The 22956-nt window shown below is 38.6% G+C and overlaps 1 protein-coding gene across 5 annotated transcripts in view; it reads right to left on the reverse strand.

Annotated features, from left to right (window-relative positions):
* The window catches only part of ARHGEF3 (Rho guanine nucleotide exchange factor 3), a 245429-nt gene that overhangs the window by 25153 nt on the left and 197320 nt on the right, over nucleotides 1-22956 (reverse strand). For all 5 annotated transcript variants that reach the window (XM_067544199.1, XM_067544200.1, XM_067544201.1 and 2 more), the window contains 2 exons: nucleotides 9536-9643; nucleotides 1020-1190 (listed from right to left, as the gene is read on the reverse strand). In XM_067544199.1, the coding sequence (XP_067400300.1) occupies nucleotides 1020-1190; nucleotides 9536-9643 (279 nt within the window). The remainder of the gene's footprint in view (nucleotides 1-1019; nucleotides 1191-9535; nucleotides 9644-22956) is intronic.

The raw sequence follows: 22956 nt of genomic DNA on the forward strand, positions 1-22956 counted from the left end.
GGCCACCAGTGGAAGCCATAGGTGCATTACATTACTTCAGGTTCTCTTCTACATCACCACCAGTGGACTTTCTACACTTGGGGGCCTTGTGCCAGGGTCTGTACCAACAGAGACCAATGTAAATCTTTGGTAAATTAGGTCACATTATCTGTATGATAAATTCCTTCTACTGAAAGCTCCCTCGGGTAGAGATTGTGCTTTCCTGTGTGCACACAGCACCTAGAGTGTACACAAGTCTGATTTAGTCTGTGGGCATTATGGTAGTACAGCTAAAACAACCATCACTACCCCAAACATGCACACCAATACAAACAATTCTAATCTCAAACATCAATGTTACTATGCAGGAATTATTGAAACAACTTTGTTCTTAAAAAAAATCTAGTATGGTTTAATTATAAAGACCATAGGTGGAATCCTACTCCACTGAACTCAACAGAAAAATTTTCATTGACTTCAGTAGAACCAGGATTTTACCCTGTAATTTCAAATTCTGAGTTAATGTTGTCTAGTTTGCTATCATCCTTGAATTCCATCCTTTAGACCAGTGTTTCTCCCAAATGGTGGGTTCCAACTCACCAGTGGGTCACAGAAAGGTTCTAGATGGGTTGGCACTTCCAGAGCCAGATTCTCCTGGCCAAAACAAACACACTTCTCCTGGTCTGGTGCAGAGGGGCGGCTATCCCACATTCATACCTTAATGGCATTGCTGGGCTGTGCAGAGTTGCAGAGCTGCTCAGGTTTGTCCCAGATGACCCTCCATCCATTGTAATCCCATGTGCAAAGTCGCAACTCCCAAAGTGGGGAGCTGGGCCCAGCCCTGAAAGACCGGAGCCGCCACTGTAGGTGAGTATGCAGTGGGATCATTCTCCAACCCTTCACACCAGGATGGGATTAGGGTTGTGATGCTGGGGCAGAGAGTGCATATGTAATGGTGGGTTGCGGTAGTAAAGAGTTTGAGAACCGCTGCTTTAGACAAAACTGTAACTGGAAGTTTAAAAGGATAGAAATAATAGTACCTCTTGACGCTTGATTTCTTTGGATGTAAGCATCTGACTGACACAAACATCAAAGGTCTCACTCCACAGCTTGCTGTCCCTTCGTTTTGTGCTAGCAGGGGGTAAGTTTCGAGCCCATGGTCGTGGTGTGAACAGATCAGGGCGACTGTCACTACGGAAACTGATAGAACGCTAACAAGACAAAGTAAGAGAAATGTTAGAGAGATCCCTTTGCTCACATTTCATTTTAGATTCTCCAAAGCCAAAATTAATATATTTACAAGAAAAAGTTGAATATTTTTGCAAGCAAACTAAATGGAACATACAACTATCAATTCCAACTTTGATGATATTAGCACTACAACCTTTTTTTTTTTTTTTAGTATTACGAACATAAGAAATAGCATGTGTCCATCTATAGCTAAATAACCCTCATTCCTGCAGTGGCATATATCTGCTGTCTGTTCTCAGTGTGTAAAGGACTAATGTGTACATTCTGTATAGAGCATTCATACACATTGCAGTCATAAGAACATAACATACAAACAGCAATACTATGTCAGACCAATTGTCCATCTAGCCCAGTACCCTGTCTACTGACAGTCACTAATGCCAGATGCTTCAGGGGGAATGAGCAGAACAGGCAATCATTGAATGATCCATGCCCTGTCATCCAATCCCAGCTTTTGGCAATCATTGGCTAGGGGACACACAGAGCATGGGGTTGCATCCCTCACTATCTTGACTAACAGCCATTGATGGTCCTATCCTCCATGAGCCTATCTAATTCTTTTTTGAACCCAGTTATAGTTTGGGCCTTCACAACATCCATCAATGAGTTCCACAGGTTGTGTGAAGTAGTACTTCCTTTTGTTTGTTTTAAACATGCTGCCTATTAATTTCATTGGGTGACCCCTGGTTCTTGTGTTATGTGAAGGAGTAAATAACATTTCCTTACTCACTTTCTCCACGCTATTCATGATTTTATATAACTTTATTATATCCTCTTAGTTGTCTCTTTTCCAAGCTGAAAAGTCCAAGTCTTTTTAACCTCTTCTCATACAGAAGCTGTTCCATACCCTTAATCTTTTTTTTTTTTTAAACCTTCTCTGTACCTTTTTCAATTCTAGTATATCTTTTTGCAGATGAGGTAACCAGAACTGCAGAAAGTATTCAAGGTGTGGGCATACCATGGATTTATTTAGTGGCATTATGATATTTACTGCCTTATTATCTATCCCTTTCCTAATGGTTCCTAACATTCTGTTAGATTCTGTTAGCTTTTTTGACTGCCAATGCAGCAGATGTTTTCAGAGAACTATCCACAATAACTCCAAGTTCTCTTTTGAGTTATAACAGCTAATTTAGATCCTATCAATCATTTTGTATGTATAGTTGGGATTATGTTTTCCTGTAGCAAAGCAATGTGGCCTCGTTCTGAGGCCAACACCACAGGGCCAACGCAAGCCACCTGGTGGGCAGGCCTGAGTACCGCACCACTCACAAACTGGAAATGCAGGAGCGGGACAGGAAGTATAAAAACCAGGCCCCTGCAGCTCAGTTGGGGGGAAGCTGCAGCAGAAGGAGGAGATCTCTCTCCCAGGGCTGTGTTCAATCCCTGGCAACATTTGGCGTGTTTCAGGTGGAGCTCCGCTGATCCAGTGGCAGGATGCCCTGCCACTGGGCTGGGATGCAGTGGAGTCAGATGGGCCTGTGTCCCCCTTCCCACGGCCACCCACACCCTGGGATGACCACCCAATGGCCTGTGAAGACTCAATAGGCTGTAGCCAGCTTCTTTGCCTCCGCTGCCTCACCCTGACTGAGGACCAGGTCTGACTGACACTTTGTCTGCCTGTAGTGAAGCAGTGCGGCCTCCTTTCGAAGCCGACACCCCGGGTCAAACCCAACCTGTTACATTCCATGTGCATTACTTTGCATTTATTGACATTGAATTTCCTCTGCCAGCTTGTTGCCAGTGACCCTGTTTAGTGAGATCCCTTGTAATTCTTCACAGTCTGCTATGGACTTAACTATCTTGAGTAGTCCTTGTATCATCTCCAGATTTTGTCACCTCGCTGTTTACCCATTTTCCAGATAATTTCCAGTAAAAAATGAACGCTGCAGTAGTGGCATATTGATTGGTATGATATATCAATGTAACTTGTAAGTAAAATAGATCACGTTCCTAAAGAAATAAAATTAGATTTCTAATCAACAGATACCCAAAGAGTTGTAATTGAGCCATACCATAAGCCCAGATCTATATACCCATGAAAGAAGTTTAAATATAGATTCAGAGGCTGTAGTTCCAGCCTAATCTCTAATTTTTAGTAGGTTGAATAATTTTATAACTTCATTTTATACAAATGACATTTTTCTGACTGTTCCAGGAATCTCTCTCTGTCTTTCCTCTTCACTTCCATCTCCACAACTAACTGAAACAAGACAGTATTTTGTTTATTTTTGCTTTTAAAGTACTTAAGTGGTACCGAATACAAAAAGTATAGACTTAGATTTGTTACACTGGGGTAAATCTGGCAAGTAATGTAACTTGGATATACCTTATACAAAGTAATAAAGTACTATATTTGCTAAATAAATCATTCAGTTATATTTAGTTAATCCTTTTAAAGATTTATAGAAGAAATCATTCTGCATATTATTTTGGAAGAAAGATTCAAGTATTACAATATGAATACATGGTCAGGGTAGCAACATTAAATAGATAAATTAATCTTTCACTGTTTTATATCCTCTTTAAATCCAACCTATAGTTCTCAGCAAGATGAATCTACTGGTTAAAATCCATACAATTCAACAGCACAAGTTCCTTTCTGCTCAGAGAAGGTGCAGTTCTGACGTACAATAATTTAACGTAGAAACTGAGGCAACTAGACAGAATAAAGCCTGACAAAATGCCACAGTAGAACAGATGAACTTCAACTGCCCAGGAAAAGATGTCCTTGATCCTAGTTTATTTGCCCAGTTCATGGACCTACATAAAATAGACTATAGAGGAGTCTGCACAATGATGGTCTGCATTATTTTAGGGTATGTCCATAAACAGAATTCAGTATCCAATTCCTTTTTAAAAAAATAAAAATAAAAATCAATTAATACATTGGTGCTGGAGTTAGAATTTCGCAACACTAATAACCACTGTACATTCATCATCTGAGTAACCAGATAGCAATGAGAAATCCTGGTCATGGGCACTAAGCGGTTAAAACATGAAGTAGAGTTATTAATAAGATAACATTTACAGCTTAAATTTTAAAAACTAGTTAGTACAATAGCGGGGAAAAAAGGAAGTTACTGAAAAATGAATTCAAATGAAAATGATGGTTGTGGCTTTCATTTGACAGAATTAATGCCCTTTCTACCCAAAGGCATTTTCATACACAAAGAAACTCTTCAGTTGGCACACAATGTTTTTTTCAATTATATCTTTAGAGACAGGAAGCCCCAATGAAGTCACACAGAAGTGTGTGAAATGGATGTACACCAGAAAAAAAAGGGGAATGTGTTAATAGTTGGGATGATAAGGGGAGCAATGTAATCATCAACAAAAGTTTAGCTTATGGTTCAGATCCTCTTGAGTGTTTGTGATCCGTCATATTCTTTCCAAAGCTTTTGCATTGCCTTACTTCTTAGCGTTTAAATATGATGTGTTAAACCCAACCTGTGTTAGCTGTTGTCATATCCAGGAATGTTATTTTTCAATTTTTATATAATTCACCACATGCTGTTTTTGGAATAACCAAGGCTAGATGATGTGTGACAGCTCTCTCTGTAACAGTGGTGTAGCTAACCCTAAATCTCAAAACAACCACAGAGGTAGGAATCTGCCTGAAGTAACTCTTGAAAGTTGTGTTCCATTTGCCTGACTTTTTTTTTAAACATTTTGACAAAATGCAAAAAAAAGTCACTTTTTCAACAAGAGTCCAAACTAAAAATTGATATCTTGAGTCCTTAATATTGCTTATTTTCAACAGATCTCTGACTTACAATCACTACAATGACAATTTTACGGATTTCTTTTTTCACATCCTACCTCTAGAGTGCCTAAAATACTTCAGATTGTTTAAAGACTATATCTTTTTGTTGCTGTTTTTACAGCTATTTTATATAGCATAATCATCTTTCTTTTGCCTTCAGTAAGAGTAGTTTTAACATAATAATTACTCTTGTTTCCAGGTTGAAGGCAAGACATTCAGCGGTTAGCTGAATTTCCCCTCAGCAAGATCCCAGTGAAGTACATAACAGTCAATGCCTTCAGAGGACATATTGTGGAAATAGAAGTCTTGTCTTTAAAGTTTAATTCTCATTCCTGTATAAAAATCAATAAAAATTATCCCATGAGATCTTTCAGTGAAAAGACTGAGTTTTAATCTGATTATAAAAAATATTTATACCAGTGTTGCAAACTTTGCAGATCTGGTTCTAGGATTTCTTCGTTTAAAAATTCAAATATATACAAAAGTATATTGCATGCCTAGTTTGTACTTGCAATAATTGGGACTATGTATGCAGCTATTTGCACATGCAAATTGCCTGGTCAAAGGAAAAGCAGAGGCAAGGCTATTGGATCCACAATTCGCCAACCATCAGGTCTACTGCAGCCTGGAAGAGAGGCTTTAATATCTGCCATTCCATAGCCCAGATTAGCATATTCCTTCCATCCACTCCCAAGGATCTCTCCTGTGCACTAAAGACGGGATTTATCTCCATAGTGAAAAGTGTAAAAATTCATATATCAATTCATAACATTATTTGTACCTATGCAGAAATAGTTTAAAACAAGTTAAGCATTGTGATGCAGAAGGTAGTCCACCTTTACACCCACTAGTAGTACTAATGTAAATTTCAGTAGAACATATTAGAATCTTTCAAGCTTTTTCTATGGGCTTCTATTGTCTTGTGTGGGGAGGAACAGTAGGTGCTGTAGGGGAACCAGCAGTCCTGAAGACCTGCTACTCTGTTCCAAAGCCACACTGGCTAACTGGACCCAGTAAGAACCAAATTTAAGTATTCAACTGGTATTTCCACTAGGGAGTGGTAGCCCTAGAGATTACAGTGCAAAATGCAATTAGCTTCATATTAACAACAACAAATTGGTGTTGGGGATGAAATCTCACATCAGATGAAAGCGGAAAGGAAAATGTACATTTGGCTGGTGTAGTATGGTCAAAATGAAACCAGTACTGTATTATTTTTATCATCTAGTCTACATTGCTGTAGGAAGCAGAAACACAGCAGATATGAATAATCAGGAAAAACAAACTCATTACTACATGTTTCCTTTGTGTAAAATGCTGATAAACCATTTGCAAAATAATAATAAAATTGAGAAATAAGTAGGAAAAATCAAATCTCTTTAACTGTTAAAAATATAAAAAATATCTGAATAGCTAGGAATGCATCTAAAATGAACCACTATACTGTTCTCAGACTTAAGAGCATGTTCTCCCTGGATCTGCATGTGGAAAGTCCATTAATATAAATGGAAATTGCATATGAGGAGCTAGAGGAAATCATACCCCATGGATTTTCTCCACTTTACATATTTCTTCCTTTCAAAAAAGATTGTACATGAAACTTTGTTAAAAATTCCGATAGGAAATATAATATTTTTCTAAGCCTTTACAGCAGCAGTTGCATTGTTCTGTGTTCTCAGTGTTTTTATTGGTGGCGGTTTTCGTCACGTTATAGAGGCAGAGAATCCATTGTTAATTTGTGCACAAAAACCCTTCTGGACTGAGGTACCTTAGCAATCTAGCTACAATAGATTGATGATTCTGCCATGTGGAAAACCTCAGCATCTTTAATACACCCAATGGCTTTAACACCCAAGGACTTGAAAATTAAAAAAAAAAAAGAAACTAGTGAAGAGAATATCGCACTACAGTTGAGTTGCAGTCACTTCACTAAGCAGATATCATAAGGGCATCAGAAAATTTGGGTGGTTGCTTTTTTAAAAAATTGACAACCCTAGAGATTAGTAATATCCCATAGGGTTGAACAGAACACGCATAGCAATGGCAATGCAAGTTCCCTGACATCAGCTTGCCAATGTGCTTCTTAACAGTTTCCTAAGGGACCACCTCTGCTTATGAGAAAGTAGTCTTTTTGCCAATTCTGTTGTTGGCCTCACCTGAAACTGCTAATAAAGAGGCTTTTAGGACCAACTGTCAAAGTGGTTTTGCAAGACATGGATGCCACCTATCACTAGGAAATGGATTTAGTAATTCCAGCTTTTTTTTTTTTTTTTTAAACAAGAGATAGTGCTCAGCCAAATAAGTAATATATTCCAGTTACAATGACCTGAGATGGACTGAGATCTATTACCTGGAGAATAAAAAGGTCCACGCCCCATTACAGATCCCTCAAACTAAATAGTTCCCTAAGGAAGGTGGCTTGAGTAACAGCATCCCACAATCTTCTTATATTTTAATCTACTGCCAACTTTTTCTAAAAACCAATGTAAAAAAAATTAAAGAATACTTTTTTCTAATGGTAAGACCATAACACAAAAACCTGTACAGCTTTGTCAAAATCTGTTGTCAAATCCATGCACACAACTCAAACTAAAATCAATGGAAGCTGCATGCATATGCATGTACACAGAATTTATCTCTTGAAGTCTAAATTATACCTTATAAATACAGTATTATATAGCACAATTCAGTCTCAAATGCAGCCTAATAGAACTGATAGTATAAGTATTTAAACGAGCACAACAGCTGTTAAAGGCTGTGAAAAGGGAAATGCCAGACTCAGAAATAAAATCTAGCCAAAACCTAATTCACTTTCCACACACCTGATAACTGGAACTAATGTAACCCTTCTTTCAGGCCAAATTTTTCGTAAAGGCAGACTTTGGAAGAAATTTATATACCCAAGGGACTACAGCCATCTCTGCTCTAGTCACGCTACAGTATACCTATTGGATCAAACACACAGAGGTGAGTTCAATCATCTTGCCCTCCCCCATCTCCATAAATGCTGCTTTTATATGCAGAGATATGCACATTCAAGAACGTATTTATGGAATACCGGAGACACATCGCTAAACAAATGCTGTAATATCTGCTTTCTAGAAAAATACCTTTTTCATGGCATTTTACTCTGTTTACGTATTTGTCAGAAAAGCTTTTCAGTATAGAAATAAAAATAAATAGTTTTATTTTCCCTCTCCAAAATTAACTTATAGCTGCAGTAGAGTCCTGATAAAGTTATTTTTGAATAGATGTTATTTCTTACTAAAAATCAAGATACTTGATTAATTCACGCTCTTCAGAGAGCTTAACCTTGTTGCATAACTCACTGTAGATTCTGTGTGTACTTTCTAGACACCTACTATTTTAGTGAGGAAAATGGCACAATCCTGCAAAGCATGGAGTGCCCACTATGAGATGCTCAATTGCCTCAGCTACTCCGGAAGCTCTAGAAATTAAGGTATTCAGCCTCTTGCAGGGGACATGCAATATTTTGTAGGATCCAGTCCTACACGAGTCTCCAACCATCTCATATTCTATGTAGTTAATATGTAAGTTTGAGATACCTACAACAGAGCAGAGTCTTTTAAGAATAAAAAGTAAATTTGAATTGCATTGTTTGATTGCTTTTCAATTATTTAAAATTAGTCAGCTTTGACATATGCTTTGAATATTGGCTAAAGGCTCCATTTTCCATCTGATCACCTGATTTTTTTGTCCACTGGAGGTCAAAGTTCACCATTAATAGTGATGATTCAGCAATATATCATGTGAGTGGATTTGTTTAAAAAAAAAAACCCATCAAACCACCACCCCCAAAAAAATTAATGGAAAATTTTTCATCAAAATTTCTAACTAAAAATTTCCCTACCAGCTCTAATAGATATACCTTTTTTTAAAATTTAAGTTAAAAATACTAATATTCTGTGGCAAAGCTTATCTTTTCCCCCCCAATCATTTCAATATAATGAACTACAGGGGCGGAGACTTGTTTTGAGAGGGAAGAATTTGAGTTTTTCAATTGCCTGGCTCATTGTTCATAGAATATCTGAAACTGTACTGCTCCACTTCAAAATGTCATTTAGAAGTATGTAAAAGATGCCTGAAGCACATTGATAAGCACCCTTTTAATATATATTAAACTAACCTTCTCAGTCAACTAGACTATACACACATTTTTATACTGGTTTCCTTATCTCTATCATAACTTCAAGAATGGATATATAATTGTAATTTGTTTCTTAAAGAAAGATTATTGTGGTGGTGATTGACCACACGGTTGTAACAGCACCAGAGCACTTTCACTTGCCACTACAAAAGTTTACCCTGTCCATTACCACTGCACCTTTTATTTATTTGTTTATTTATTTGTGTGGGGGGGGGGAGGGAGGGAGAAAGGAAGACGTCATTTTCTCCTTAGAGATATTATACACAAAATAAATTTTGAAAAGCACAACCCTAAAAGCATAGCATTCATGTGCTTCTCTTATTGAAATGCAGATCTAAACATTAAACACAGCATTACATTGTTATATTTACCTGAAGTGTTTGACTGAACCGCTTTAAAGGGGTTGCCCGCACAGGAGGAATGAGGCTTGCTAGCGATGTAACTCTAGAAAGAGGCTTGACCCGTTTGTTACTAGGCTCCTGTAGTTTAAGAAAAAGAAAAAATAACATTTTTGCTAATTTTCTAATGTGAGTATTATAGATTCACAGCTATGTGGTAAACAAATAATTCCAGTTTATAATGCTGACAATGACAGATTACCCTTGCTTGGTGCATACAGATCTGGGAAATGGCTGAAAAATCACATAATAGGCAGAAGTAGTGGCATGGCTGGGAAAGACAAAAAGACACATCCTTCTATTGAGATACTCCTTTTAAAATGCCCCTCAAACTGTAATGAGCTCTGCAGCTAATGCATATTATGACTTTTTCACTGAAGGGAACATGTACATATACAAAAAATTCCAACCTTATTGTTTCTGCTTTGTCATCGTAAGTATGTAGTTCTGCATTTGATTAACATTTTATTCTACAAAGTACAAATTAAAACAAAAAACTGTGTGTCATTTGTATGTGTTCATATTTACATGTAAATATACATACATGTGTATATTCATATTCATCTAGATGATGAGTACACACAGTATATATTTCAATTAAATAAATAAATAAAGAAAACTTTTCAACAGAAATCTACTATAAAAATATTTTTCTTCCATCATACACTTTTAAACCTCTGGAATGCCTACTTTTTGTGAACTGCAGTATTTCCATTCGTTTTGCATACAAAAAAATGAAAATGTAAATAACTGCAATACAAGGAAAGATTATTATAAATATGTAAAAACAGAAGTTACCCTTGGCTTGCTAACCTCCATCTGACATTTAATGGATCTTGAATAGCACATGCAAAAGGCTACTTTTGACAGAAAAAGAGCCAAACCTTCCAAATGAAGTTAAAAATTCCATCCAACATTGTATTTTAAATACATCCTAAAGCAGTTAATCTTTCTTTTTCAGCCATGTTTATAAAGTTTGCGTAGGTATCCTCTACCTCCAGTTTTCTAGACAAATCCTTAGGAAAATGTACAATGTCATACTATTCTTTTGCTCGGAGGAATGAATCCTTTTGACGATGTGGATATGCCATCCTTCCTGATATTTAGAAAAATCCCAGAAGTAGTAACTCACGATTTGCATTACTGGTCAGAAATATTCTTTTCTATTAGTACAGCTATACAGAAGAAAGGTGAGAACCAGGAAATACTTAATTTATTTTTCAGCAGGCAGAGTGGGAACTCCATAAACATCTCCTGAAATGCAGGACCAAAATATTAAAAAAAAAATACTACTACTAATCCACAAAAAATAATCCATTTCCCCACACATGGAATGCGGTGCTAAAATCATTTCAGCACCAAAAAAAAAAAAAAAAAAAAAAATCAGGCTGCACTCTTATCTTCATCATGAAGATGCCATTCAGATTTCTTCCTTTTCAGCAACCATTTCTTTGACACAGCTTTTTTGAAGGAGCTGCTTTTTTTTCTTTTCCTACGTCATTGCAGCATGACTGGCTTACTGAACACACTACAGAGTGTCTTTGAGCTTTGACTGTAATTCTCCTTTGACTGGCACCTCAGTTATCAGCTGTTTTGTTTATTTTTAAAATTCATAGTGCCAGTCCACTAGCCTCCCATGGTAGAGATTGCTTGTCATCAATCATGCTGCACTGCAGTGAGAGTCCCAAGGCGAAGAGAGTGCTACTGCCCACCTAGCAGCAGAGATTACTTGGGCACATATTATGTCAATGCTTCTAGAATGTGGCATTTAGAACTACGCAGACTGAGGAATCAGGACAACAAGGCAAATATATCTTCCCAGAAAGTAGGCAAAGGAGACCCTCAAAAGAGGATTCTTCTCTCCCCTATTGCTGTAATACTTTCCACAGGGTTTGGCATCTCTGCTGCTCTATTTGTGGTCTCTGGTCAAACTGGAATTATGTTTTTGACATAATGGCCCAAAGTCAATCCTGGTATAAAGAGATGTAATTTGGCCCTCCTAATGTAATCTGCTTGAAATTTAGAAAATAAAATTCCAATTAAAAATCTGTTAGAAATGTCTATTAATATTTGTGCATATCAACAATCACTCTCTCACCCACTCTTTTAATCTCAATATTTAAATGTAACAAACAATGAAGACTAACTGTAGCAATGATATTGTGAGGCCCATTGAGAATACCTAAGGAGAGTAAATTTTGTTATAAAGAAAGTAAATTCATAGTCCACTGTGTCTCTTAATTCCAGAGGGGCAGCCGTGTTACTCTGTATACAGCAGAAACAACGAGAGTTCTGTGGCACTTTAAAGACTAACAAATTTAATATTTGCAGACATAAGCTTTCGAGAGACTTCAGATCTCTTCTTCAGTGCAGTAAAGAGAAACTGCTGAGTTAGAAATGATCTGCAAACTTGACACATTCAAACTGGGTTTAAACAGAGACTTGGAGTGGCTCTCTCACTACGGAAGGTAAATTACTTTGCTCACCCATTCTCACCTCCTACTCAATGGTCGTCATTAGGTCTTAAGTACCGGACTCCACCTCCCCCATTGTTTTCAATGCACCTGGATATCTATAAGATGCCTCTGTTACCTATTTTCTGCATTATTGCATCTGAAGAAGAGAGCTGTGTCTCTTAAGTGTCTTGTTCAGGACCACTGCGAGTGAAATCAGAATGACTCTCTTTGAACAATGTCTGAGATGAATTGATAAACAGAAAAAAAAAGTCTAGACCCACTTTGAATTTTTCATATACTCATTGTTTGTCTGCACCTGCAGTTTATTGGCTACACAAAGCCTGCAGGTGAAGGGCTCAATCCTGAACCTAATTTTCTCAATTGTCTGGGGTTCATAAACCTCAAACAGCCATGTAAATTGATGCACAGCAGCAAGTAACCCTGGAGAAGATTATCTGATGGGAAAGAAGGGAAACCACCCTGTCCCTTTCGGAAGATAGGGAAAAAGAAGGAAGAAAGGTGTAAATTAACTCCCTGAATCCCTGAACAGTCCTAACACTACCTGAACACTTTCCCTTCTCCCACATGGGGTTGCAGGAGTTACCTTATGGTTCCAGCAAGGGGAGAGGGAAGAACTGAGAACAGGTTCCTTAATCTTTTAAAAGTGAACCATTCACTATTTTACAGGGAACTGTGACTGTTGCTATGTGGCATTTCTCATTCTTACGAAGTGCTTGGGGAGACAAAATAATTTCATTAGTCTCTGTACTGCAGAGCCTACCCGCCTGTAGAAGTAGATGTTAAGGAGAAGGAAATCAATCTAGCTGCCTCCGCTACGGGCTGCTGCAACTACAAGGAGGATAGCAGACGACTACAGCTGCTGGATATAAAAGAGCCAGAAGTCATTATCAGCACCTGTAACAGTAGCCACTGGAGTCTCAATAAGCAGAGCAGGTCGCACATATGTGAGTTTGTTCTTTGAGGTCTTATTCCTCCTATCATAATAATCCATTCTACCTACTGCACTTTGTTCATTTAGCTCTGATAGCAAAGGAGGTTAAACTAAATAGATTGTATAGATTTCGATCAAAATCTAAATTACTAGAATCTGTAGAACAAATGGAAAGACCTCGTACAGACCAATTTAGGAATAAAATAAAATTAAAACAGATCTGCAGTGTTTGTAGGACTCTTTCCAATACAGTAATTCAAGATAACATTGCTGTGTCTCAGAGCAATATAAATCCAGGGTCTCCATCTCCACATTAAGTTTAATGAGAGAATCTGAAATAGATAATCTTATTGCTTTGAACCTCCTTTAAAAAGAAAATAAATGTTTTGCATACCAACTGTGACAATTTGGGTCTATGCCTGGGTCAAAATGTGAACACCATGTTTTGAGAATGCCATTTTGTGACTGTAAACTTCATTGTGACTTTCATTTTGAATTGTAACCTCCATGTTGGTTCAAGACATGCAGGTGGTGGTGAAAACTAGTCTAATCAGGACTTGGTCAGTAAATTCTGGACAATGTGTGCTCATGCTAGGGAGTCAGCTGAGGCTGGTTCTGAGATGCCACATCATATTGCTAGGAAGAAAGAAACAAGCTGGAACAGAGGAGACAAGTACTCTAGAAATATAAGACTTTGCTTCTTCATTGTGAAGTCTGACTGAATGATACTTCTGTATCATACCACATAGCCTTTGTTTTAATATGACCCACTCTCTAAAAATAAACCTTGATTTACTAAAACTGTAGCCAGGGTAGTTTTAGACTGCTACACAGGAAGGGAAAGTACTGGCTACAGAGAGCTCTTAAATCTCATAAAATCAGCATTTTGATTTGGGCAGCTGGGGAATGCACGTATCATGCAGATTGACTCCTGTGGGGCCTATAAACCCTAGATCAGTGTTTCTCAATTGGTGTTCAGGGTTCCGCGGGGACACTGTTAGGGTTCCGCGAGAAAGTGACATCGCGCCGCCGAGAGCAGCTGTTCTCCGTGCCGCCGAAAAAGGAAGATGTCCCGGATTTTTCGGTGGAGGGTATCGAGTATGAGTGTAATTTCCCCGCAGAGACTAAAGGGTTCCGTGGCCAAATTTTAATTGAGAAACACTGCCCTAGATGATAGTCACTTCCTCATGCAGCCCTTCTGCCAGCTCCCTCTCAGAGAGTGTTTCTATCCTTTCAGAGGGGTAGCCGTGTTAGTCTGTTTTTAGCAAAACAGTGAGAGTTCTGTGGCACCTTAAAGACTAATACATTTATTTGGGCATAAGCTTTCGTGGGCAGAAACCCATTTTGTCAGATGCAGTTCTTTGTTCCATTGCATAATGAGCTGGAAAATGGTCATTTTAAATGGAAATCTTAGCAAAAAGGTAAGTTATACATCTATTTTTGAAGCTGCATAATCATATTATATACGGTACCCTCCTTAAAAACCCCAGGCCTTAATATCTAAGACCCTATCTTGTGGCATGCTGAGCACTCAGTTCCTACTGAAGCCAATTAGAGTTGAAGATGCTTGGCACCTTGGGGAATAGAGCTCTTACTTTCTTGCAATTTATTGTTTGCTCTTCACTCAACAAAACAATATGTAGTAGTAGTATCTGTGAGCAGAAAAGTCTGAGGCAGAGGCCAAGAGCCCCTGCTGTCATTCAACTCAACCACAATGCAAGAGTGACTCTCTTATTAGTTTACTTAAAGAATGGAAAATCCCCAAAGTTCAAAGTGAGAGCCTGCCTGACAAACTGAGTTAAATCTATTTCATAATATTGATTAGCTTTCTTTACTGTCTCAGCCAACCAGGCCCCCCACAGTCTCCTAATTTCCACACACTGTTGGGTAAATCACTCTCGTAAAGGTCTATTTTAAATTCTCTTAGAAGAATGCCCTCCCCCACCCCTATACACGCATGACCAGATCCACCTTATATTGCCTGCAGAATGGCACAAGCAACGACCTGGATAACATATACTAAAAAAACATATACTTGCAGACCAGGTGCCATACAGTAGGGCTTTGTTTGGCTTGGTACCTAATTCTGAAATGTATTTTGATGTGCTCTTTTAGGCAATGTGGTCATTTTTTTTCTCCTAGCAAACAATGAAAGTGTGAGTGTACATCAGCTGCTCACATAATTGTTTTTCCACCTGACTCCCTGCACCCCTTATCAGCAACTTCAACAAAGGGACTGCATGCTACATGACTGATGTTGAGTTTGACAAACAAGTGGAAACAATCCCGAGGAGTCATTACACTTTTGTCTATGGCTAACGTGCAACATTATCACCACCACACTGAATAAATCTGTCTACTTATTTATCAAGTTTTCTTTATAAATTCACAAAGTTTCAATTCAGCCTCCAAAACAATAGTGGTAATTAAAACCTTCTAAAGAAACTCAGCATTTTAAAATATAAACCATCCCAAAACCTTCATCAGAAGAGGTTACAAATGAAGCCTCTCAACTTAGCAAACAAAATAAATGAAAATGGCATAGATTCATTAACCATGCTGCTTATCCAATAAACAATGGGAAAGTGGAATTTTTAGTATGGACACTAATGTCCAGAACATCACTGGATCTGTCAGTCTTTGAAATTAAAAAAAAATAATTCTTGACAAACCATAACCAGTTTGTGTGTGTTTTTCTTCTTGTCAAATGATCAAAAATACTCTACACTTACCTTCCTTTTAATCCTACCCCCTTTATCTATGTAAATCTAGTAAAGTAGGTCTTCAAAGTATTAACTCCTTGACAGTGGAGCATTCATTACTGGTAAAGGGTTTCATTCCGGAAAACAAATTAGCCTCAAAAGAGTTAACCGTCTAATACACGGAAGTCTCTAAAACCTGAAACAGTCTTTGTTTCAAACATAATCCACAAGCGTTGCCAGTAAAATAAAACAGAACCACTCTGTTTCAGACACTATATTTCTGGCAAGGTTTCCAAACTCATTTACTTTAAAAGTTATTAGTTTTTAGTCAACATTATAAGAGTATGTCAACATTTGTCATGGCAGAAAGCCCACAATTATTTGTATTAGTCTGCTACTGGATAAATTGGCCCAGGATTAAAAAATTCTAATAAATATCTCAAAATATTGTAGTTCAGTAGAAAACGACATTCAAGTTCTGTTCCACAGGATATTATAAATACTTAACCTTCAACAAAATTAAACACACACACACACACACACACACACAGTACAATACATTCTCTCTCAGTACAGCAAATATTTCACCTAACAGTAAATTAAGTCATGCCTATGCAGTGTTTATGCACCTTCAGACTGAGAGGAATTTAAAAGCAGCTGTTCCTTGTGAAAAGAGAATTAACTCTTCAATCAGTAAGAGCAGATAAGCTAACTCTGGGGTCCTAACATCTACACTAGAGTTAACAGCCCCTTAGCCCGAGCCCAGCGAACCCAAGTCAGCTGGCATGGGCAAGCTGTGGGTTTTTAACTGCAGTGTAGACATACTATAAGAGACTAACAGCAGAACTGAAAAATTAGCTCCACAATAGCAGAGGCATTGGCTGATTGGCTGGCCTAATGCATACAATTCTCAGGGCTAGTCTACACTATCAAGTTAGACTGACCTAGCTATGTTGCTTAAGCAAATGAAAAATTCACACTCCCAAGAGACAGTTAAACTGACCTAAAGTCCCGGTGTAGACACCAGCAGGTCCACAGAAGAATTCTTCTGTCAACGTAGGTACTGCCTCTCAGAGAGTTGGATTGACTACAGTGACAGAAAAACTCTTCTCGTCACTAGTGTCTACACTACAGTGGTGCCACTGTAGCATTTCAGTGTAGATGCACCCTCAGTCACCAATGGGAATCCTTGGATCAAGCATACAACTCTCAGTAATTGCCTGAGCCTTGAGAGCCCACTCAGTGTATTTTAGAAATGCTCCAAATTGAGTACCATTGCCTCTTGTAGCACTGCAGGCAGCGAGCACTGGGGAGGTATGCAGTATTAAAAAGCAGCCTGAAATATAATTGCACCTATTAGGAACCTACCCTTAATTGCCTGCAAAAATCCATCTCAAATAAGGGGAAATATATCAACCTGCAAGCACTGCCAGCAATCCAAGAAGAGGAGAGAGAGATGAAGAAGAGCCTGAACTCACAATGTAATTAATCCATCTGATGCACAGACACAGATGCCTTGATCATCAGATAATCTAAACCCATGGGATGTCTGTGATAGAACTCTGGTTCTTTCCTACAAAACCACATTAGCACCCTCTTCCCAGCTTGCGGTAGTAGTAGGTCTGTTATTCTCTCATAAGATAAGAATGGTTACATTGGGTCAGACCAATGGCTCATCTAGCCCAGTATCCTGTCACTGACAAGTGGCCAGTGCCAGATGCTTCAAAGTGAATGAACACAACAGGACAATTTGGAGTGTCCTCCAGTCCCAGCTTTGGGCAATTGGAGTTATGGGACACCTGGAACATGGGATTGCATGCCTGACCAACTCTGCTAATAATTATTGATGGACCTTTCCTTCATAAACTTATCTAATTCCTTTTTTAACCTAGTTATACTTTTGGCCTTCACAGCATCCCATGGTAATGAGTCTGACAGGTCCATTGTGCATTGTTTGAAGAACTACTTCCTTTTGTTTTTAACCTGCTGCCTAGTAGTGTCAGTGTTCACATACAATGAACAAGTAAATTCCAGTAATCCAGAGTCAGTAGGACTTGAGTATTGTGTTATAAAAGGATGGTGTTGTAGGCAATAGCACGGTAAAATTGGTAGGTCAGATAAAAGAGGAGGTGGAACAGCTTTAGCAGAGGAAAACAATCAGTGGCCAGGCCAGGGCTGAATCACATCATTCCTCCACCACTAGGTATCTGGCGCAATCCCACAGGAGCTGTTGCCCCGTCAGCATCCCCAAGATTATGGATCTGAGATCCTTATAGGAGGCAGCAGTTATAAAAGATCCTGAATACAAAACCATTAAAGTATTTCAGCACCACAAGGCTAAGCTGAAACAAACTGTTTGAGCTGCCTTTTACTTCTGCGATTGAAAGTGTATCTGGCCCTAACATGAACAGAGATATCAAATTGATCCACTTGCAACTAAGAAATGGAGGAGAGTTTGCAGAAGAACCAAAACATCAAGATGAATTAAACTGAATAATCAAAATTTTTAAAAACACAGACAAATAATGTAGAGTTGATTGAATTACAAACTTACAAATGCAATTTCTCCAGTGAGGAACCGCTTCTAAAGGCTGTGTGAGAAAGGCCTTTTCCATTCTGAAATAAATTGGATGTGAAGCTGATATGCCAGTTCGCAAACATTATAAGGTGAGTTACTAAAATGTAAATATAAAAAAATATGCTGTTTGTTTCAAACTGGCGATAGGCGGAATAGATCAACAATTTTAAGCATTATGGTAGGGTATGCTTTTGTTTTTAATTTACACTACAGCAATTGCTGTGCATATTGGGACTTCAGTTATCTAAAATCTATTTGAAAAGGGACGGCTAATATTTCACAAGAACGTATGGAAGAGAAAAATAATACTTTTATCTAAATTAAAGAAAATTCGTGTTTCCCTTGTGAGCACATCCTAAGTTTACCAGAATTGTCCCAGTTTGGTGGGAATCTCCTGTACTTCAAACAGCTGCCCCCAGATTTTATCCCATTTTCTTGCCAGCAATATAGCATCTTCTCCCCATCTCCCACAAATTCTCCTGGCCCTCCTCTGGTTCACTACCCACTTACCACCTTATCACTGGGTGTAGGCCCAGAGGCCTCTCTGCTGGGCTCACATATATTGCCCATCAGTCTGCTGCCACTTCCTCAATGAATCAAGCATGCTCCTGACCAATGGAGTATGACACATCCTATATTATGCTGTAGTACACTCAATAGCATAGAGGGACAAAAGAGATCACATCTGGGCTCAGCATCAGGACATCTAGATCTAAGAATATTGTTACAGGACAGAAAGTGTAAGGAGCTGCCTGGGAAGCTAAAAGACCCTGAAAGACGAGGAAAGTAATTGGGTGGGGGAAGAATAAGCATCCCTCATGCCAACATATCTCCCCAAAAACTATTACAGTCCCTTCTCCTTAGTGATGAGCCTCAAACTGACCACCCACCATCTCTGAGCCTAAATTCTGCCCATCAATCACCTTCCCATAAAAAAGTTGTGTACTTATATAAAAATAACTTTTTCTAAAGTTGTCCAAATAAATCAGACATAAAAATACAGAAGTGTCACAGCATCCTGTTACTGAAAAATTGCTTACTTTCTCATTTTTACCATATAATTATAAAATAAATCAACTGGAATATAAATATCGTAATTACATTTCACTGTATAGTATATAGAGCAGTATAAACAAGTCATTGTATGACATTTTAGTTTGTACTGACTTCACTAGTGCTTTTTAAGTAGCCTGTTGTAAAAGTAAGCAAATATCTAGATGAGTTGAAGTACCTGTTGGAAGACCTGTGTACCCCCAGGGGTACACGTACCCCTGGTTGAGAACCACTGGTTTAACTGAGGGGCAGAACAGTCTCATAGATTAAGTTTGAGGCATGGAGCCAAAAATTCCTGTGCTCCAGTCCTGGCTCTGCCACTTACTTGCCTTGTGATCTTAGACACATCACATAACCTTGGTTTCTCTATCTGTAAAACAGGCATACTAGTATTCCTCTAGCTCACAGGAGTGTTGTGTAGATGAATTCGTGTCTGTACAGTGCCTTGAAGATCAACTGTGCTATGTTAAGTACTAAACATTCTTTTGGTTTGCTTTTTTTAAAATATAACCACAGGTTACTTTTATTAAAAATCTGTGAAGCTGTTACAAACACAGCAATGAAGAATGTCAATAAAAGATTCCAGAGAAGACAAGAATTGTGTTTGTAACAGGATGAAAGGAAAAAATCTGCTAACTCCTGAGGCAAACTGCTTATATTACAAAAGGCCAAACTGCCACATTTGTTTTCTAGAATAAAACAGCCTAGTAACTTCGCTCAGGCTCTTTTCTACTTAGAGTAGTACTCTTACTGTATAATATGGTGAGCAATTTCAATGGAGAAATGAAAATGTTTTTATAAGATCTTCATATTGTCAAAATTTGCCCGTGGTGCAGTTTAGAAACTGGTTGGAAGATCTGCAGTTTAATACTCATTCTAGGTGAGCATTGGCATCTCTGTTGCTGTACATACACTCCATTTTATTTATAATTAGCCATATGAAATTTGTGCACACTCACCCGTGCACTGCCTCTGCCTAAAATATTCTCATGATTTTCAAAGTAGGCCTGCTACCTCATACCCAAAAGTGATTATGGGCCTGATCCAAAACCCACTGAAGTCAATAGATGTCTTTATACCAGTGTTTCTCAATTAAATTTGGCCACGGAACCCTTTTGAACTCCATAAATAATTGCGGAACCCCCCAAACTCTTAGCAGTCTTCAAATGTCGAAATAAGCAAAGGTCAGCATTTCTCACTTAAATTACACTTACACTGGATACCCTCTGCCGGAAAATCCGAGACATCTTCCCTTTCTCGGCGGCGCGGAGAACAGCTGCTCTTGGCAGCGCTGAGAACAGCTGCTCGCGGAACCCTAACAGCGTTCCCTCGGAACCCCAGGGTTCCACGGAACACCAATTGAGAAACACGGATTTCAGTGGGCTCTGGATCAGGCCCTACTCATCAGCTACACTTAGAGCTACGTGTCTTGAAGAACAAAAGGGCTGCAAGTCACCATAGGAAATGTTGTCCCTCAGAAATTATAAAAGCATATGCCATGGTGTGCAAGGGGTATTGGAGCTACACTAATATTTATAGGTGACACCATTATACTGTCAACTGCCTTCAAAATGCTAACAAACATTTCTCTCCTCTCAGGTGTCCCAGAAGAGTCAGTTCCGTGATAAGCTGAAGGAGACTAGCCCATGGAGGCTTCTAAAGAGACCCACATTAAAATTCTGCAATCAAATTGAATGGCAGGTTAGAGTGATCTCTTGGTCTCCACTGGATTTAACCCCAGCCTCCCCAAACTGCTAGATCTACCCTTCCAAAGAAGAAAGTATTATTACTAATTGGATTATGATAGTAGATGGTGACACCAATAAGGATAGGGGTCCCATTATGCTAAGTGCAAAAAAAGTAGGACAGTTCCTTCCCTGAATGTCTCACATTCTGATTCTTTGGGCTTGGAAGTGACTGCATTTTTTAAATATTTATTTTTTGCCTTTGTCTTTACAATGCATACGACAATCTGTAGTATCTGAGACTTTTAAAATATTTCCACCAGGAGAAATACCCCCAAGCCTCATTACAGAGTCTAAGTCTTCACCTTCTGTTTCAGAGTTCAAAGCTAAACAATGCAATATATGCAGTAAGTGTTTAGAAACAAAGTATAAACTATTCTAGCAAAGTATATTTAATGAATTGGATGGTCCAACAATGTGGTGTCTTCACTTGTGGCTGAGAAAGCATTTTTGTGTAAATGAGAAAGCTAATACCAATCCCTTACCCTTCTTTGTGAGCACACAAGCCCTTAGAGTATAGATTTATCACAAAGTCTGGGAGGCATTTTTGTGGGAGCCTCTTGTTAAAATATTGATAGCACATCACTGGTTTGGTTCTTGTCCTTCTACACTCTTTCCTGTCTGTGATTGTACTTCTGTTTTGAATCTCAACCACCTTATTCACTCTGATATTGCTCAGTCTACTGAAAGAAATTTAGCAGGAGTTTTGTCTGTATAAGGAATGTAGAATAGTGCCCCTAGCATTAAATTTGCTTTATTTAATACATTGAGTCCTCGCTGTATGTAAATGTACAGTCCCAAGCAAGCTGGAGGTTTCACAATAAATAACTTTTTACGAACATTTTTAAATTTGCAGCATTTGTTGAAAGAATAGAAGAGCTGCAGGTTAAGCTAGGAATCAATGATGAACAGGATCCCTATATTTTAAGGATTCTTATTTTTTTAAATTAAATTGCTGAATTTCATGTCTTCAAAAGAAAAATGGAGGGAAAAGGTTAAGAAACCATGTTCAAAAGAACCATTTTGCAGGAAGTCTCTTACATAAGTTGAGCACAATCTGTGCAAAAAGCCTGAGACTTACTTTAGTACATTCAGGCACTCTTACCATGACCCCAAGACAAAGGATCTTCTTTTGTTCTCTCTAGATTTTTTCCAATTAAAATGCTGTTAGTTATTTTCATCCAGGCATGTCTTATGTCTATTAACTGTTCAGTGAAGAAAGTTAATGCAACACAAAGGCCAACAGGGCTTAAACCCCCGCCCCCCTAACTTTGATTCATTTTTAAGTTAGCATTTCATCACTTTCTACCCTTTTATGCTTTACTGGCCAGATCCCTAAACCCATCAGCCTGCAATAAGGTCCAGCAAATCCACCATGTCCAGCAAGAACTCAAAGAACACCCGTTGGAGGCAAAGGAGGCCTCCAAAACAACATGTGGACCACCAGAGACCAAGGGATTGGAATTCAAGGTAGGCCGAAGGTTTGGCTGTCAACCAAACATCTCCACACCAGTAGATCATCCCATAAACTAGAACATCAGTATCTGTTTCAAATTTTCCAGCTAATTAACACCATTGTTAAATTCTTCCTATAGAGGTCACTCAAAATACACCCCATTTTCCACATCTCCCTTCTGAAGCCATTCATAAAAAACACGTTTGCAGGCCAAATGCAACCACCCTCTGACACCTGTCCAGGTCCAGGAAGAATACCTAGTTCAGGCAAACTGGACTCCACGATCAAGCACAGTAAATTATGTTCTTCGAGTGATTGCATGTGTGCATTTCACTGTAGGTGTGTGCATGCCCCGTGCACAGTTGCCGGAAATTTTTACCTCAGTGGCACCTGTCGGGGCGGCTCGTGCACCCTCTGGTGCTGCATGCTCAGACAGCTGATATAAAAGACTT

The sequence above is a fragment of the Emydura macquarii genome, unplaced genomic scaffold, assembly GCF_026122565.2.
Source record: "Emydura macquarii macquarii isolate MOO-44397 ecotype Brisbane River unplaced genomic scaffold, CSIRO-AGI_Emac_v2 contig_968, whole genome shotgun sequence".
Classification (NCBI taxonomy): Eukaryota; Metazoa; Chordata; order Testudines; family Chelidae; genus Emydura; species Emydura macquarii.